The 20,838-nt window shown below is 35.2% G+C and overlaps 1 protein-coding gene across 2 annotated transcripts in view; it reads left to right on the forward strand.

The window, feature by feature from the left end:
- SORCS1 (sortilin related VPS10 domain containing receptor 1) overlaps positions 1–20,838 on the forward strand; it is a 424,943-nt gene that overhangs the window by 280,535 nt on the left and 123,570 nt on the right. For both annotated transcript variants that reach the window (XM_015814373.1, XM_029283822.1), the window contains exon 4: positions 12,563–12,721. In XM_015814373.1, coding sequence (XP_015669859.1) covers positions 12,563–12,721 — 159 coding nt within the window. The remainder of the gene's footprint in view (positions 1–12,562; positions 12,722–20,838) is intronic.

Raw genomic sequence — 20,838 nt, forward strand, 5'->3', positions numbered from 1 at the left:
TTTGAGGCATTGAAAATGTATTTAACAATTTATAACCCAGATACAAATATGGCTCTTTTGTTTGAATTTTTTCAGAACTAATTTTGAGTCCCTTTTTTTCCAATAAAATCTCTAATTGAGAATATTTACTCTTAACTGTACCTTTAATTTCTTTTAAGGTGCGAAGAGGCAAAGGCTTCCATTCATTGATAGGATTCATGTGTGCGTCCATCCCTACGGTTACAGGGAATGCAGAAAATTCATCTGCATCTAATTCTCCTTTATCATAAGCATCTCTGAGTGCCTCAGACACTAGATTTCCTTTAGTGTGCGAGGGGGCTGATGAAAGCTCCCTGGTGTGAATGGTCAAATCTGTTAAATTTGGATATAAATGATCTATTTCTCTAACAAGTTTCAAAATTTCTGTCTTAGGTGGTAATATCATAACATCCTCATACGAGGGAGGATTAATAATACTTTGTAACAATGGTTGTTCTTGAACTTGCAAAGCATCCATTACTGTTCTCCAAGATGTTAAAATAGAAGCAGGAGCTCGGGGAGTTTGATGTAAAAACTCTCCCACCTTTCTCCAAGTGCTCACCTTCAAATTACCTGCTTCAGGATATGTAGGAATTTTATCCCAAATATGTATTAATAATTCAATAACCTCCCCTTTTGATAACTGATGCAAATTACCTTTCTTTGAAAAATGAAAAAAATTCCTCCCGGTTATCCTTCTAATTTCCCTGACGTGTGCTAACTGCACTTTAGAAAGATCTCCCCCCATTACTCACGAAAGAATCAGTCTTTTCCCAGCAAAGATCTAATGAAACGCATTGAACCTCTTCTAGGCGATTGAGTAAAAGAGTCCAGGGACGTACCGCTTTCGGAGCGATCACGTCGGGGTCACCACTTGTAGTGATCCGGTTCCCATGAAACACAAGACACAGGGCTGTCTGCAAAAGTGAGAACCTCGAGTAGATTCGTAAGCTCTCTTTTATTGAAATTTTACACAAAGACCTCGCTCTCAAGGAGGAAATAACAACCTTCTGGTTAGCTATTTGCTAGACACAGACACAGATAACATTTATTTGTACTTCGTACGTGTTCCAACTGCCAGGGCAGTCTGCACGTACTTATACAATACACAAAAGTCAAAACACTAATTAAACATGAGGTAGCTTTGGTTAATCTCCACACAGAGCTTTACCCTGCTTGTAAAAGATATTGTCCAAAAGTCTACATAGGTAGGATAAATGGTCTAAAATTGATGTATTGTAGCTACAGTACATAGCATATACATACATATATACATACCTGCAATGTTTTTGTAATGTTTTTATTTAATATACAGTATACCATCCAGTACTGTGATTATATGAATTAATTGACTATAAAAATACTCTCTTTTTTTCAAAATAGGGCTTTCAAAACCTTTTTCCTATGAGATATTTATACTACATGCATCGCCATGCCTTTGAGCTATTTTAAGAACTATTTCAGAAGAAATGTCAAATTCTTATGCTAAGAAATCTTGAATGCATATTTTTCTAAAGATACTAGAGTAAGACCTCTTTTTTCTGCTTTTCAGTTAAGTTACGCATATGAACATCTGACAAAAATTTAACGTTCTCAAGGTTTCCGCACTGAGGTTTTATTACTAGATAGATGTAAATTGTTATCTTTTTCACAACCTCCTGGGTAGTCCCCTTATACATTAGGTTTTTTGCTAGGTCCATTGTGAACAATTTTTAAAAAAATCCTTACATGGAAGAAACATTGTGCCTGAATGTCAAAAGTCAAAGCAATAAAGTAATTAATCCATATCATTTACCTTGTAATAATATATGAATTCACTATAATATAAATTGTTCTTGTATCAAATTACTTCTTTCTGTCTGTCTGTCTAGGAATGGATAAAGCTCCTCCTCCATAACAGACCTCTCTGACCCACGCTACTCCTTGTGCTGTACACAAACTCCACAGCACCTCTTATACAACCCCATGCATCTTTCTTAACCAGTGCTGGCCCAACGTTCCTTCCATGAGCTGGGGAGCACCTGTTGTGCATTCCCACGGATGCTGCCTGGCCCATGCTGAGCCCCATACCTCCCCTGACCTGCACATCTCTTGCATATTTCCAAGCACTCCAAGCCATCCTTCCAAACTTGCACCACCCCTCCTATACAGCCTACCTGAGCTTCATTGCACTTCTTGCACACCTCTGTAACCCTCCCCACATCCTCCTTGACCCATGCCACCTCCTTGTGCCTACTTAATCCATATGGACCTCTTGTATATCCCCATTCACTTTTCCAACCTATGCTACATACCAGCGTGCCTTACCTGACCCATGAAGCATCTTTTGCATCCTTCCTGACCCATATCTCTTCACTCCCTCCCCACACACAACAGCCACTAACCTTCTGCTGGCCTTTGACTTGCAACTTCCTGCTGGTTTCTCAACTGACTTTCTCCTTGCAAGCTTTCCACAAGCAAAGTAAATGGGAAGCAAATGGGAATTAAAAGATAGAGAAAAGGAAGAAAGGAGAGGGAGGCAGAAAGGAAGGATGGAGGGTGGGAGGGAGGGATAAAGGAAGGGAGAGAGAGAGGTGGGAAGAAGGAAAAAAACAGGAAAGGAGTAGGAAGGAAAACAAAGATGGAGGTTAGGAGGGATGAAGGGAGTGAGGGAATGAAGGGAAGGTGAAGGAGTGAGAGAGGAAAAATGCTTTATGCCAGCTTCCCACAAGGAAATTCAAAGGAAACTCAACACCCACTGAAATTCATTTGTGTGGTACATATGAAAGATCTAATGTTCTGATTGTACTCAAGTTCCTCTGTTCTTAGATAAACCATATTATGGACTTACAAATTAAAAGAAAGAAAGGGAGAGAAAGAGAGAGAGATAAAGTAAAGAAAGAAAGAAAAAAAGAAAGAAAGAAAGAAAGAAAGAAAGAAAGAAAGAAAGAAAGAAAGAAAGAAAGAAAGAAAGAAGGGTGTTTTTTATAAAGACATCAGTTTTGTAAACTCTCTTCAGACCTGAGAGATGCATATCATTTTGAAAGCATATTGCTTTCATTAAATGAGTTTTGTTGTAGAATTTACACAGAATCATCAAAATTCTCTTCTTAATGTCTGCCATAATTTATGACAGCAATAAGCTATAAACATTTATGATCAGAGAAAAAGGAACATATTTATAATGGTTTCCATAATGCCTAGCAAGAGATGGCTAAAATGTTTTTATTTTACCATGCAACATTCCTGCTTAAATTGTTAGTTAATGTTAGTTAAACCAAGTTGCTATCTTAAAGCCTTGATTGAGTTAATATGAGATAAATTCCTTATACAATTATCTCCTTGTGAACCTTTAAAATTGATACAGATTTGTGTGCAGATTTCTCAGTGATTCAACTACTAGTTTGCCTTGATTTCTGGTATATAATCTTTTACTCAAAGAGGATTGACTTATATACTGTCAGACCTTTGGTCTAGCTAGCATCCTTTGTACATACCATGGCTTAGTCACAGATTATGTATGTTGTAGTAAAAATGCATTTGATTGCTTACCCCATAAGCTCTATGTTGGCAGGCCTATGCTTAAAAATGCCAAGGATTGAATTCGGGAATTTCTCCATGTATTTTATTTACTCATTATGCTAACCAATAACTTAGTTTCTTTTGGCTGAGTTAACTTATCCATTGGAGTTGATAAAGTATAATTATGGTTTGGGATAATAGTGAAGCCAGCCAAATGTGTTATTCCAGGCATGTCAAACTCGCGATGTATTGTGACTTTTTCTCCATTGCCGGCAGTATGATGCATCCGGCCTATGGGCTGACAGTTTGACATGCCTGGTCTATTCAATAGGCAGCCATTATTTTCATGAGTTGTTTTACTGTTTGAATTCAGCTGTGGCTGTTCCTTGCAAATTGGGTCTGGTTAAACTGGTTACTCTTACCTAGCATCAGGCAGCTATGACTATTTATTTCATAACCCTCATAATCACAATCAGTATTAATTAATTAATCTCCACATACATATCTGCTTTTATGATCAACTAAGTTACATTAATTTGTATTTTCTGTGGGTATAGGAAGTCTGCTTTGCTATCATGGGAGATTTTAATCCTAAGAAACAATAGATCTTTTTGGTGCTAAACTATTTTTTCCAGCCAGCCATGACATGCTAGGAATTTGTCAATGTATATTTCTTTTAGTTTTTAAGAAATGATTTCATAGTAGTCTGATGCTGTATTTTATTTCTGATATATTAGTCTGGTTCTTCAACATAAATTATATTTAAATTATATTTAACAAGTAATAATCACATTAATGTTAATATGTTAACACAATCAGGTTTTTTTTTATACAAACTCAACAAATTATAATGAAAAACTAAGTTTCATCATAGCATCAAAATGGGTTTTCTCACTGATTCAAGCTGCCATTTGCTTAAGAAGTCTGAGACTAGGTTATATGTGTGGAAAAGTTTTCATTATTTAACAGCTCTATGATAATATAGGTGGCTTCTTCTTATATGGAAATACATGAATGTTTCATCTTTCTCATCAAAAGATTTGAAGCTGCACACAATATCGCTCTTATTATAATTCAAGGTTATTCTTCAGTCCATGATGTTTTCCTATTTACCTACAAATGCTCTTTATTACATTCACTCTTTCCTATACTGTTTATTTATCTTGTACTATTTATTAATTGGATGTTTGCTTTTCAGTTTCACTTTGTATATTTTAAATAAATTATATTGCAATTTTGTAACCTGGCCACTAATTTGGAACTATTTATGAAAATAGCTATTAATTAGAAGCCACCAGTTTCATGCATATACACTAACCATATTTGCCTGAAAGTTTTATTTGAAATTGTCTCTTATCAACCGTCTTTGGTAGTTATCACTATATTTAATTAGGTGGAGTTGTTTTTGTTCAACAGTATAGTTATAATTCTATGAGTAAAAACTGATTGCCAAAACAAGGGCAGACTGTTTGCTTTGGAATATAGGAACATAGCCCTATGTTTCTAAATATCTTGCATCTTCAACTTTTATTACTGCTAAGAAAATATAAAAAATAAAATATAAAAACCATGTTCTATTCTTGTTAAATTGGTCATTCTCAAACTATGTGTTCAGCAAGCAGAATTCATTTAACAGAATACAATGATATTGAAAACAGTAATTAAAGCCATTACTTTCATAAAATATTTGCCATGGACAACCAGTTGCACCCACATATTCTCTGTTGCTTGAACTCTCTTAAAGAAAGGGGTTCATTTAAATGCCATTCTACATAGACGTTAATTCTCTAGCTTGGACAGTCAAGAGATTAAAATTCTAAATTTCCCTATTTAATAAAGGTCCATATTTTCTATGTTTAAGAAAAACAAACCCATAAATCCAGAGGAAACATAAGTCTACTTATCCTTTATTTATCAAACATAGAAAGAAATAGCATCCAGATATGGGCTCACTCAATTTTTCTTTCAGACTGTTTCATTGCTCTTTGTTATTATCTTTCATGACTTTATAGTAGGAGCAAGCAAGAAATAATCTTAGAACTAGATTATAGTTTTGGCTTCCCAATAGAAAATCATTGATTCCAGTTGCCTAACTGAAATCCTGCAATATCCAGTTTTGTTTTAGTTTGCTTTAAAAAATGTTGAATTCAATGTATATGAGAAATCCCTTGTTTTTTAAATTTACCAATATAGTTAGCATTTTAGGAAAAAAAAGTAATCATAAAACAGCTGCTGTTGAAAATGTGACTATTCCCCAAATGGAGGTTGTGGAGTCAAAACGGAAGAATATGGGGGGGGGGGACTCAATTCCTTAAGAAGGAAAACAGAATACTCTTTATAGAATATCATTTATTGGCCAAGTGTGATTGGACACACAAGGAATTTGTTTCCGGTACATAAGCTCTCAGTGTACATACAAGCAACAAAGTGATAAATCATAAGTGATAGTCATAAGGTACCAATAGGAGTAGGTCATAGGAAAGATGATAACAGTAATACAACCCTACTATAAGGTTAGATATCTTTAGGCATAAGATGGTGTTATGGGAATTAGGTGTTTAGCAGAATGATGGCATGGGAAAAAAAACTCTTTATGTGTAGTTGTTTTGGCATGCAATGCCCTATAGCGGTACCCTAAGGGGAGAAGTAAATATATGTCTTTATTGTAAATATGACTTTATTTGCCCAGGAACAGGATAGATCCTTTTTCAGTGTTTTGCACTGCTCAAAAATGGATATGAAGCACACCCATTCCTGCCCATCACCTACAATGTTTTCTCCAAGAGACAGTAGCAAGCTGTTTCTTTTTTATCTCCTTTATTTTGCCAAATGGAGGAAAAAAATATCGAATGGGGGGAGAAATCTATCTTCTAGAATATGGTGAGGATGAGTTGAAGCAGGGAAATAAAAAGCTTGCTAAAACTTCAGCATAGTCTTATAAATTTGCTTCCATTACCTTCCATTCCAGTCATAGAAGTAGACTTTTAGAGTAGACTGGATACCCTTAGTATATTATGACTGTAAGATTTCATTCTGAATCCAATCCAGAGATTTGAAAATAACCTCATTTGACTTGGTCTGATTTGCTCCCTATTTGTATTGAGAGCCAAATCAGATGTTTGGAGATGTTTGGATATCCAGACTTGGATATCCCAGAGTTGAATAGAAGATTCACAGGCGAGATAGAAGATTCATGGTGAGGTGGGCATTTAATAAGTAAGCAAGCAATCAACAAATAAAATACGAGTGCAACAGCAACAGCACTTAGACTTATATACTGCCCCATAGTGCTTTACAGCTGTCTCTGGGCACTTTACAATGTCAGCATATTGCCCCCAACAATCTGGGTCCTCATTTTAGTGACCTCAGAAGGATTGAAGGCTGAGTCAACCTTGAGCCCTGTCAGGATCAATGATATCTGTAAGCACACCATATGTTTTCTATTGAAGAAAGCCTGGATATATACATATATATTTTAGAGCAGGGGTGTCAAACTGCCAGCCTGTGGAGCGGATGTGTCATGCCAAAACCGCGCCTATCCTGTTGCCAGCAATGGAAAAGAAGTTACGATTACATCACGACACGTCACGTGATATCGCGAGTTTGACACTCCTGTTTTAGAAAAATAAATTTAGGAAGTTTACATTAGCTTTCATACATGCATATGCAAAAACACAAACATTTGTTGTTTGGTAACATTTACAGAAATAAATTTGCCAAAATGTGAAGCAATTTCTTTGCCACTTACTCTGTCAATGCTCTAAAAATAACCTTTTTATATAGAACTAAAACAGTCCATAACGCTGGACTTAAGCTAACCATTACACAAGACTTGTTATCCCTTCATTTTTCTCCCCTTGCCCAAATTAAAGAACACTTTTTTCTTTTTACAGAAATGTCACCTTTTTGTGGTTTCTGAAACACTAAGTTACTCACAGATGTAAGAAAATGTTTATATTTAGTTCTGATAATTTTAAGGAACTGCTCCTTTGCTCTGAGACCCACAGAAGTCCTTCTAAATGTCTATTCCACTATAAATTTGGCATTTAGCCAAGTCCAATAAATACTACCATTAGGTAAATGTACATAAAAGCATATGCTTACAAACTTGTCAAATGGAAGTCTGCTTGGTTCTATTATTTCTTCTGACAGTTGAGTATAAAATGAGTGCATTAGGTATTTGGGGCTTTTTGTTTAATTTCAATATATGTAACACTTGATGTATAAATAAAACACAAATTACACATAGGAATAGTAAAAATACATTTAAAATCAAAACAAAATTAAAATTACTAATTAAATCAATAACAATCCTGCTGACAATTAATGGGAGGGGGATTAATTTTTGTTATCTTCTTAAATACTCGTAGAGAAGAATCTAAAACTTCTCCTTGGGCATAGGAAACATTTCCAGATATTTCTAAACTACAACTCCCTTCCAGCAGCTAGAGTTACATGACCAGTAGTCAATAATGCTAGCAGATGTACTTCAGGACTATCTGGAAGAGCCCAGATGTTGCTGAGTTAAAACTTGTTGCCCCAGTCTCACTTGTTTTGGCCTTACACAAATGTAGCATTACTGGAATTGTAGTCAAAAATAAAACAGATCTGATTGAACTCTGAGTCAACATTATATATACTAAACATTACTTTACATAGTACCACAAGATCCTACAGGCAAGTTCTTCCTTTCTTTACCTTCATACTTTGTTGTTATTTTCTTCTAGTTACTAGCCATGTGAAGAAGTCTTCAGCTCTCTCTGTATATAGCCTACTTTGCAGCAGGTGGTCTAGGTAGACTGCTAACTTCATTGTAAAAAGAATATAAAATGGCCAGGTTTGGCTTAGGTATGCATGGTCAGTGCCAAGGTTATTAACAAGACATTTGCCTAGGGTGATTCAGAGTTCATTATCTGTAGAACATTGTGAGGATGGTTGAACTGATGGCAAAGCAGCTGCTGACTAGGATTTAACCCAGGGGGGAATAGGGATTTATACAGACAGGGGGATCCATAGCTGCAGGAATTTCTACTCCATTTATTTTTATTAAGCCTCATAAACACTGAATCGTATACCCACCTCCACAGGGAGACTTGTTCATATACTTATATGGCTCATTATATGATGTTCTTTTACACTATTCATCTTAAATGTCCTTGTTCTTAATAAGATCCATTTCTCCTCCAAATTATGGATTTATAATCTATTCCGTGGTTTTGTCATCTTACTACAGCCGTGCTTTAAATCTACTTAGGGATTATTAGACAATAGGCAATTAAATATTACTTTAAGGGGACCTCAAATTGCAGAGGATATCACAAAGTGGATGGAAAATAGAACTTCTTATATTTCTCAGTTGTTTCAGAGAAGAATTGGTGTTATTCTGTTTTGAAATTGGTGTTCTCCTTACTTAAGGGTTAAAATGACATTTTCTTGTGTTTCCTGTTCCAAATACAACTGATTTTTGAGAGCTGCAAATGGAGAGCCTCAGAAGCTTCCAATTCCAGAATGCCAACCTATCAATCACAAGATAGATTCTTCATCCATGAAACCAGTACATATCTTGCTGCACTGGTGAGGGTGATCTAGGATTCAGGATAACGATGGCTTAACTGCCACCGTTTATGAGGCTGTATGTGTTGATGAATAAATGTACTACGTCAGATGCGCATTAATGTAGTTTGTACGTTATAGAAAGTCAGTAACACAAGTAGCCAAGATTTAGCTCCATAGAATTTATTATAGGACTATTAAAATACATAGATGCAAGAAAAAGCATGCTGCTCTGCAGTGTAATCTCTGTATTAGAAATTCTAGCTTGCAACAAACACCATAACTTCCACAGATACTATAAGCTAGGCTGTGGATGTGCTTATAGCATACTGACCAAAATATGTTAAAATTGACTGAGTTGAAGTAAGTGTTCTTCCTATTACTAGGTAATGTGATATGTCAGACAGCTGCAGCTAAGGCTGGCAACCTGGTCGACAGCTTCTTTATATTATTAAACTGCATTATGTGAAAACATAAAGAACAAAGTTTGAGGGGCAGCATACAGTATGTTACTTCTTCCCCTCCCCCCTCCTCCTCTTTTTCCTTTTTGTTCTCTTTCTCCTCCTTGTCCTTGTCAACTCCTGGTAACTGCCTGCACAAATCCCTGCAGTTTTCTTGGAAATATTTCAGATGGTTTGCTGTTGCCTCCTTCATAGGGCTCAGAGAGAGAGGGAATGGCCCAAGGTCCATGCTGAGACTGACTAGCATTTATGGTGTCCTTGTTTCTGGCTCTCTATCTGTATTCATACACTATCAATATCTGATACATGGAAGCTTGTGACTTGGAATATAATAAGAATAAGCAGTGAATTCATTGGTGAAATGAATGAATGAAATAGGCATGTTGTATGTATGGTGGAATGTAATCTGGATTTGCAGAAGGGAAGAAGCAGCAAAACAAACAAAAAAAATGTCCAACTAAAGCAACTATTTGCATTACTACAGTTACACTCTGAGAATCACTAGGGAGGAAGAAGGTTAAAACAGATCCTTCCCAGTGACTCTCAGAATATATCTAGTTATGCAAATAGTTGCTTTAATTGGGCAAGATTTCTGCGTATAGATACAATAGAGGAACAATAAAAGAAACTATTTAGAAGTAACTCCTCATTTCTTTCTTGGTGTCTGGGGAGATGGTTCTGACAGAATGTCTGTAAAACTAAGGGAGAGAGCAAGCATGTAATAGATTTGAATGAAAGTGATCTAATGCCATTGAATGACATTGATGGGTGCATACATGCAGGCAGATGAAGGTGCAGTTTTAATTATACTGTAAATGAAAGGGTGAAAATGTAGTTATATCAGAAATAAATAGATTGGCACAATTTAAGTTGTTATAGGCATGTATGAAAGCAGGAATCCATAGATAGGTGGTAATTGCATGTTATGATCAAATGAATCGTGAAAATAGAAAGAACCAGAAATGAGGGGTTTGTAAATTCTGATTATGTGTGATCCAGGGAGTAACAACGACAGAACTGTAAAAAAAACCTCCCGCAAACATTTCTGTGTCCTAATAAAATGTTGTATATTACTAGAGCTGTTTTGCAGCCCTTGTTGCTGGAGAATTACCCATCTCCGATCTAGTCTAAATACGACTATATTGGGATCAAATTAGTAATCTTTATTCATTTAGTTTGCCTTTTCCCCCCCTTTATTCTCATTGTCCACATTTATTTCCTTCCCTTTAAAAAAGTGCCCATTTCATGTATCTGTGAAGTTATTAGGAATGAGTGAAAGCATATACCATAATAATGTTAATCATAAAAATGCCATAAGTTTCTGATCTGTTATATAACTGTAATAACTATGCCTCAGTTCAACTCAGAAAGACTTCTAAGCTCTGTTTCTCAAATTTGCACTTATTTAGAATAATTATACTAAAGTCTATGTTGCATTTCATTGGAACTTATCTAAATATAGGTACATTTGCATTCAAATCACAATTACTGCAAAGAGTTTCAGTTCCAACTAGTTGCTACTTAGAATATTATGCATTACTTTCTGCTATATTATTTCTATCCAGCAGAGCATCAAATCGAGAAAATTCATTCTATTTAATAAATGTCTGCAATGCATGCACATCCATATATGTGTATGCCCAGTGCACAGAGAATAAAACAAATTAATATGCTAATCGCAATATTAAATGAAATTAAGGGGCACCTATTACACATTTTAATACTGTTTTGAATAATGAAGCTAACCATCTGTGAATTCATGGGATTGGGTGGGAAGGGATAGAATCCTGGCACTGTTGATATGCCATGTTATGCTGAAATATATCTACTTAGTGTAATGCCAATGGCTGTGTGCCTTTTATGAAGCTGACTGTGGATTGTAGTTAGGTTTTTTTTTTTTTTGTTTTTTGGGCAAAATACCCCCCCCCCCCTTTTTAAGAAAACCTTTCAATATATTCAACTTTCTTATAGTCAGGCATTCTTTTTGTAGTAATTGTCTATGATCATAAACTAAAATACTACTATCTGAGTGTAGAAGAGCCTGGGAGGGCCTGTTATTTGGTTTTGGTGCCATAACAGTTTTTACCATTAAAAAAAATATAATCTGTTGTTCATTTTGATCAGCGGTTCCTTGTCATTGAGAATTTGTTCCCTCTTCTAATATTCCATGTCTTCCATGTTGCTATAGTAAAGAACCCAATATTAGCATTCATTTATCCAGATTCTGGAATCTGGTATAAAGTGGTGAGTTGTGCTGAAATAAATAAGAGGAAAAAATGATATAAGCACAAGCATGGAGGAAAGAAAAAGGACTGGCATCTACTGGACATAAAAATCAAAATCCAGAGGCTATGATGTCTAACGTTGATACCTAAGCTGCTTTAGTATGAAACTTCAAGAGAGAAGGATAATAATGATAAATGGCTATATAATGATAAGAAAATGTAATGTCTGATTACTACACTGGAATTAAAAGCTTTTATGTCGATCCCTTTATTTCAAGAGTTCCGAGTACAATACTTATTACCTGGGATAACTATGACAGATTCTGAATTATTTCTTTAAGGAAAAAGTTCAAATCTTTATAACTTCTCAGAGGTAGTGTGATTTTTTTTCCTTTATCTTATGGTGTTAAAGGAACAAGTAATGGGATTCAGCCAGTTCGCAACCAGTAGCTAAATATTGTTGAGTTCGGAGAACTGGCTGAATGCACACCACTTCTGGAAGTCCGTTCTAGGCCTGGGAGGCCTGGAGGAGGCCTCCCAGGCCTAGAATGGCCCACTGGAAGTGTGGGGATGCCACATCTGGAAGTCCATTCTACGCCTTGGATTAGTTAAGTAGGATGCTGTTCTTCTATCCTTTCCACTTAGAAGACCATCTTTGCTTTGTCTACGTTTGGATGGCTTCGTACAGCTATGGAGCTCACTTAAATAATCTTGCTCAACAATGATTTTTTAGATATTTCAGAATGTTTATTTTATCTTTTTCTTGTTTCAAATTCCAGTTTCCTTTTGTTTTTATCTGTGCAGATTATGTTGCTCACGGATCCTGAGATTGAGAGCAGCCTGCTGATCAGTTCTGATGAAGGAGCCACCTATCAAAAATATCGGTTGAACTTCTACATCCATAGTATGCTCTTTCATCCCAAGCAGGAGGACTGGATTTTGGCCTACAGTCAGGATCAGAAGGTTCGTATTGCTTTTATTCCCTGCCTTATATTAGACAAAACAAAGGGTCAGTTAATAGCCAGCATATCAGGAAAGACAGGAGATTCAGAGAATGTACATGCCATTAACACCTTCCAACTGCTCTCTAAAATAACCAAATGATCAACTTATGTGTTGAAGAGTACAGTAGATCTGTAGGTCTTAAAGGAAGTAGAAGGTGCACAGGAAAAAAAGAATCAAACCTGATTTAATTTTTTTAACTTCTACATCTAATTAAATGAATGTGGTTAGTATCCATTCATGTATTTAATTATTTTCCTCTTGTGTCACATTCTAATTGGAATAGGCATAAAGCTCTGGAAATCAGGGAAACTCATCATTCCAGAGAGTCTTACTTGGTCAATTCCTCATTAATTTAAGAAGCCCTAGAATAAACATGGAAGTTGGTTTATGCTGTAGAGATTTGTGCAAAACCTCTTCGCAGGAGGTGCTGCACAACTATCTAGATCAGGCATGTAAAACTCATGACGTATCGGAGCTTTTTCGCCATTGCCGGCAATGGAGTGGGCACGGCTCTGGTATGATGAAACCGGCCCGTGGGCTGGCAGTTTGACACCCCTGATCTAGAAGGTATATCATGCTAAATGCCTATCTTTTAACACAGAAGTAGGCAAACCTGCAGCATTGGTATGGCAAGCAATACTCCTGTATACCTCCCTATTTCCTTTTTGTGGTTGTGTGCATGTCTCTTTAACCGTTATTTGAGAGCAGGGTTTCTTTTGATTTTGGGAAGAGAAATACACCCAATCATAATTTCAAACCCTTTGCAAAATAAAAACAAAAAGTATGATGATTTATGAAATAAATACTCCAAAAATATTCCCAGAAAAATAAGATAAGAGCAAAAAGAAAATCCCGACGATCCTTTGCATCGTCACTTTAATTTTTGGTTCCACAAACTGTTAAATTCAATCTTTAGGTGGCCATAGGTTGCCAATCCCTGCCCTGAGTTGCTTTGTAAGTGAGATAGCTGCACGATGTTATCTATATGGTAGATACAACAGGTGGATGGGAGAATGACAAACAACATGCAAATAGGTCAGTGAACAGGCCAGTAGGCAAGTGAATTAGAAAGCTTTAGTGGTAATTAGTTAGCAGCACTGATATTAGCTTTACCCCAGATGATGGTTATCCCAACCTATAATTATTCTTAGATCCTATTTCCTTTAGCAACAGGTTGGTTAGGGAACAGTTTTGCATCTGGCTTCTTTTTCTGGCAAAATGGGAAATAATGCACATACGTTTGTGGTAATATAAGCATTTCATTCCTCAGGTCTTCAGATCATTTAATAAAATCATGTATTATAATATTTAAGTCAACATATTTGAAGAATATAGAATTGGAAAAGATCATCAGTATCATCCAAAATATTTAAACATTCAGAGGTACAAATCTTGGTGGTTAACTAAATCAGTTTACTCTAAAAGATTTAAATCAAGTCAATTCTATTAGAATTTTCAAACACCACATTCTTAAAAAATCCCTAAAAAACGATTTTAGCTTTCTGTCATATAGTAGGACAAAATATCCCGAGCATGAACAAATTGCCTTTACTTTAAGAAAAATACATATATGTCATTTAGCAGGCACTTTTCAAATTGGCTGTCTCTAACTATCAAATTTATTTCTACCCTTTTCTCCCCAAACAAGTTTTATGAACAATTTTGCTAGGACAAAAATGAAAGAAACTCAGTTTCTTCTCATAAGTTTTCAGCAAATGGCTCATATATTTTATAACTATGGCAGAGTTCAAAGGTGAAAAGAAAGATTAAATGAAGGGGGGGGATAAAATTCCCAAAGGAAAAATAAAAACATCAAAGTGGACATATTAATTTTGAATTTTGTTTACTAATAACAAACAAAACATATATTTCCATATATGACAGTTACAAAAATCAGTCTTGTATTTTACAAGATTGTGGAATGAGGTCTCCCCTGAGATCCATATGGCTCCCATCTTATGGAATTCTGGAAGACCTTGAAAACCTGGCTTTCCTCTCCAGCTTTGGGTTGAGATTCTCCTATTTGTGATGGTTTATATCTTTAGACGGTAATTGTCTGGATTACCATCTTGTAATTATCTTGTAATTACCTTATAATTATTTTGCAGTTATTTTGTAATTTGTTCAGGTTTCAATTATTGTATGTCCTTGTTTTTATGTTGTTTTTTACTCTGGTCCAGTCTGTTGGGTTGAACAGTATCAAAACTGAAAACATGGAAACAAAAATCTACCATTAATGTCTCTGAGAAACACCATCGGGAATTTATCCATTAGCTTTCATAACGCCATGTTCCACAGATATCCCATGGAAGTGTTTTTCAATTATTCTCTCAAATAGACTTCCATGTGGCAGTCTGCCCAAATTCTGTGGATAATAACCATAGAATTGGCCCCTTGCTACTTCAATTTATGCTTGCATGGGAAAAAAAATCAGTTCCTCTACTTCATAACCTTGTACAATTTGCTCTGTTATGAGAGTCAATATGGGTCTAGAAAGATACAAAATACATCCATGTGGCGGTGATAAGTTCATATGCTCTTAATCTATGAAAATGATTAGACAAATTTCAGAAGAACATTATTAGATCTCAGCTGATAATAAGATGCCAGGTTCAAAATTAATGTCTTACTATAAACAAGAGATGACTATAAACCTGCCAAAGTACCATCTGAAGTTCCTCAGTTTGCTTGTTCTATTTCACCTGACTTTAAGGGAAAATGGTACCCTTGCATTGTGCCTAAATTTCATTATAGGCAGGTAAAGGAGAAGAAATATAAATTACTGTATATCCAGATTAAAAATAAACAGTATGAACTAAATCTGCACCATATCTACTGACTAATTGAAGGTAATCTACTATATTTTTCAAAGGATTTTATATGAAGAAATATAAGTCATGATGGACAAATGAAATACATGATTTTTTAAAAACCACAAATGGTACCACATATGAGTGTTTGGGCTCTCTTTCCGTTGTTGTAATTGTTAAAAAAACCAGCACAGTACTGATTTCTTTGTGAAGAAGTATCTTTATAGCTTAATATATCCAAGTATGAACATTTGAAGACATAATTATCACATGGTCAAATGGCCATTTCAGAAAGTACTAGAGTATGACTAGCCTGCAAAGAACTTGATTGTTTTATGCATGAAATAAATCTTTGGGCTTTTTAGTGACCATCTTCTACATTTTAGAAAGGAAGGAATGGAGGAAAGAAAGTAAGCTTTACATTTGTTTTGATCCTGGAGAAAGAACAACTCACTCTGAATTTTATCTCAAGAATCTATATCCTGTTCTTGATCTACTCAGATTGAATGAAGGGGGGAATGTAAGAGAATATAAAGGGGGCGGGGTGTAACAGAATATAAAGATGCTATTCATCAGCAGAAAGTCAGGTATAGTTATTAGAAATTGAAAATTGGGAACATGTTGTGCTCCATTTTAAAGATCAGACTTTCAGGTTACTTGTGCTCCTTAATACTCAACGGTAACTCAAAGATGTATCTAAAAACAAATATTTGCACAGGTACCATTTTTAAAAAAAAATGTTCCTGAGTAATGAAATGTCTGATTTAGATTTTGGTTTCATCACAATTAGATTATTACAATATGCTCTAAGTGGGGCTACTTAAAAGGAAAAATCCAAAGTTCTATAGCTAAAGCTTTGGGGGACAGTTTCATGACCATATTAGGTCTTGAAGGATCCACACCAGCTTATGCCTCCACATCTGGGCTACAAAAATATAGATGATTCTTAGATGACAACAAAGAGATCCCAAAATATTGTTGTTTGTTTGCCCAGATTTTTGATGCCCAGTTAGCAACCAGCAATTTCAGAGCTAGATTCATCTAAAAGACTTCAAGTTGTATTATGAATATTTGTAACATATATACAAATAGTCTTTATTTGTATATTACTTCAAAGTGTGAAAAATTTCCCTCTGGATCTAGTAGATATTCACTTTTTCTGCTTTTAAAAGAATGTCAGTACATGAAGTTTAATTTTGCCTTTATGCAGTGGTGAGATTCAGCCAATTCGCACCAGTTTGCTAGAACTGGTAGCTAATTTTTTGTTGCCCAGGCCCAGAATGGACTTCCGGAAGTGACATCCACACAGAGAACCAGTTGTTTACATATTTGAATCCCACCACTGCCTTTATGATGTGCACATGTATGGATATGGGTAGATCTGTATCTGGTAATTTTAATAGTGCTGGTATAATTTTATTGTTATATTTTCATAAGTTTATTTCATATTTTATATCCTATTTTACAGTTGTGTACTACCTTGATAGCACTGGAAAAGAAAAATAAAACAATATTAGAAACAGAGGGCATACCTTTATTATATTTTACTTAACTGTATAGTAAGATTGCTTGTCTAACGCCATTTAATGTCACTGGACATGTTCCCTTTGGCCCTTGGAAACCTTAAATAATGTGAAAAAAGACAGTGGTCTCTACTGAACATAATTGCCTATCCCTGGTATGTTGTCTGATACAGAATTTTCTTCAAATATCCTAATGTATATATTAAATATTTTGAAGAAATTATCAGGCTAGCTAATATCTTTTCAATTTGTGAATATCAAATACATGGCATTTCATAGAATACTTGTATAAGGAAAGATAATCATTTGAGAAAACACTGATTAGAAGTACCTTTGCCTAAACACATTAATGATGGTGTGATGGTTTTTTATTTTCATTTGTTTGTTTGAAAAATTAAAATGGCATCACAGGAAAGAAAAATAAATGGTTGGATGTTAATTTCAATATATTTTAAACAACGTTTTCTTTGTTTTAGAGGCATATTGGAAAGCTTGCTCATTATTAGTGGTCCATATTAAGACTGAATAAATATATTAGACAGCCAGTGAATCATATTAATGGCTTTTGTCTATGACGTTTTTCAATCATCCAGCTCATGGTTGTCTCAAATGTGCTTTATCAACTGGATTTTCTTTGTTTTGCTTGAAGACTTTTCACTTCTGATCCAAGAAGCTTCTACAGTTCTGAATGAGACTGAAACATCTTCAAACAAAAACAAAGGAAGTTCAGATATCTCTTGAAAAAGCACCTTTGAGACATTAATGGCTTTTATGCAGTTTGACTGATTGCTTGGTTTCTTTAAAATGCTTGGATTTTCCTGTCTTTGGCTTTGATTTTCTATATTAATTAAATTTTAACCGATTGAAGTATTGGAAGGACTGGGCTAACTGAACACAAAAGAAGAGACAATAATACTAGATGATCTAACTAGTACAACTAGTATATGGGATTTCTCTTCATTTAGCCATCTTCTCTGCCCAAAGAAGGACCATGTCTGCATGTCTATCTGTGTTTAGTAATATAATTGTGTACTTCTTCACTTTTAAACTCCTTTTTCCTAATCTTATTTTTTACATTTTCCAAAGAGCATCCAAGTCGTTTCCCTCTAAATTTAAGATGAGGAGCCACTTCAAAACCAGAAGGTTCTTGTATCATAAGAAATATACCAATGAAATTTTCCATATTTCTAAGTCAATTTAGAGTGCTACATTGGCACACAAAATCTCAACATAATAATTCTGTACTTCCATGTGACATTTTTCACCTATCCTTTTTCAAATTGTTCTCTCCTTCCGCTCCTTTTCACTATCTTTAAATTGGTGACAACCAATGAATAATTCTCCTGCATGGATCTTTGGCAATAAGTGCAAGATCTCATAAAAATCTCATTCATTTCAGTATCTCAGCTCAAAGTAATATAATAGTGGAAATGTCATCAACCTTTGATTGATGATTTTCATAGCTCAAATTATTTCATGCCCATACTCTCTACGTCTCTAGAATAACAAACATGAAATCATAGTGGTATGTAATATTCTGGTACAAATGCAGTTTAGAATAACTAAGAATATAGATCAGTGGTGGCGAACTTATGGCACGGGTGCCAGAGGCGGCACTGAGAGCCCATTCTGTGGGGACACGCACCATCGCCCCAGTCCTTCAGCTGGGTTTTATAAAACCTTTTCGCTTTAGACCTCCGCCACCATGTGCAAAAAAAAAAAGGTTCAATCAATCAGTCTATTTCAACTTCTTGTGGGGAAAAAAAAGATCTTGCAAAGTTGTAATTGATTGATTGAACTTTTTAGTCCCACCCAGTCTGCTGTTACAACCGCAGACACGCCCACCCAATGGGCCACACCCACCCAATTGGCCACACCCACCCGGCACCCAAGGATGCATAAATGGGTTTTGGGTTGCAGTTTGGGCACTCAGTCTCTAAAAGGTTCGCGATCACTGATATAGATTATCTGAATATCTGTGCATAGATAAATAGTTGTCACACATATGCCCATTAAACTGGGAGAAAAGAAAATGGAAAAAATAGGTAATTCCATGAAAGACAAGATGTTGAGCTGTTAATTCAGTCTCTACTCTGTATAGCATTTATTTTCTATATTTGAAGGAAATGAAAAGAAACTTGCCCATCAATAGTGAAATAGTTTTTGTTGCTAGTATGCATACTCTGCAATTTAATCAAACAATGAAGAATTACCATCCTGATCCTAGGAAAATAAAGGTAATTGTTTATGGATTATCTGATTTTGTCAGTTGTTAAGAAAAGAAAAAGCAACACCTTGTCACTTTCATTTAGCAGTGTAAACAACTGGAAGAAAAATGGCCAATGTACCATTTTTGAAGGATTAAAACATGGCTAGATTATTTCCAGTCTACCATTTTTCTGCCTAACCACAACAACATGATTCCCCAGCAAATATTTGACAAAAACTCCCTGTTGAAAAGCTTTTTCATTTATGTGATGTCTTAGTTAAAGTCAAATTTGTGAAGCTTGAGTGCTTTGATTTAACCTGACACGCAATTCTGTTTCATAGCCATTTCGTTATTTGGTGCTTTTGTTTTTTATTAAAAAGTTTGAGTACCATTTGAATAAGGTGTGATCATATGTAAATCCAGAAAAATATCCATTATTGTGCTGTGGTTATCTAATGTGCACTGTGTCTTTCTCAAAACTGGAAGCATGAAGTCTAAAAGTGGGAAACAAACGAGGGGCTTCCCATAGAATCTGGTTGGACGTGTTGGGATTCTGGGATAAGAAAAATATTCTAAAGAATGATTCAAATTAAACATTTGAATCACATTTCCAAAATGATTTGAGATATCAGATCAAATCCAGTGCCTCCAATTCATTTGGATGGTTTTGAAGACAATTTGGCAATTCTGTGGACTTTCTAGCTTTGCAGTCTAAAATATTAGGGCACATTTCTTTCCAGTGATATAATGGACTTTTCTCACACTGATATGACTAGGCAACCAATGAGTATTTTTAACCTCCATAAACCCACCTTGGAGTAGATCATTCTGTTGTTTGCTTTTTGTTGTTTGATATTTATTTTAGACTCTGTCATCTTTAGTTACAGTTCTTTATCAGCCCTACTTTCATTACTTCAGCTCCTTTTTATTCTCCCCATTGTATAGCCCCAATTTAAAATAAAACAGTTCCTATGTGACTATATGTAGTTCAGGAGTGAACTATGGAGTTCTTGATGCTCTCTGAACCTCTTTGTTTGCATACATTCATTGTCCAACTAGGTTACAACTTAAGTGATAGAGATAAATTTGATTAATAAATAAATATGTTCTACCACTTTAAGTTCATTGTGTTTCTACAGAGCCATTTTTAGTGGTGATCAATAAATCTTTTTTTCCTTTCTCCCTGCTTAATTGCAGTAGACTTGTCTGCTTTCTCCCAGAAAATGAAAAATCAGGACAATTGAAATCCCATTACAGGAGCTCACTGTCAACGTGGCCCAACTATAAAGATAAAACACATTTTGTTATATATGCTTTTCCAAACCTTCTGATAAAGCTGCTGAAAATTTTAAAGCAATGCTTTCTGGCCAAGTATTCTATCATTTGTATCTGATACAGATTAAGGTCTAAATTTCCAGTTTTGTGGAATTCTGTATTATTGAAACTTTAAAGTCTTTACACTGTGACAGTGCTGTCAATTATTGTATATTCCTGTTGTCCATAGTCTCTTGCATTCATCTTCTAAACAAAAGG

This window comes from Protobothrops mucrosquamatus, unplaced genomic scaffold (genome assembly GCF_001527695.2).
Source record: "Protobothrops mucrosquamatus isolate PMUCROS unplaced genomic scaffold, P.Mucros_1.0 scaffold245, whole genome shotgun sequence".
NCBI classification, from domain to species: Eukaryota; Metazoa; Chordata; class Lepidosauria; order Squamata; family Viperidae; genus Protobothrops; species Protobothrops mucrosquamatus.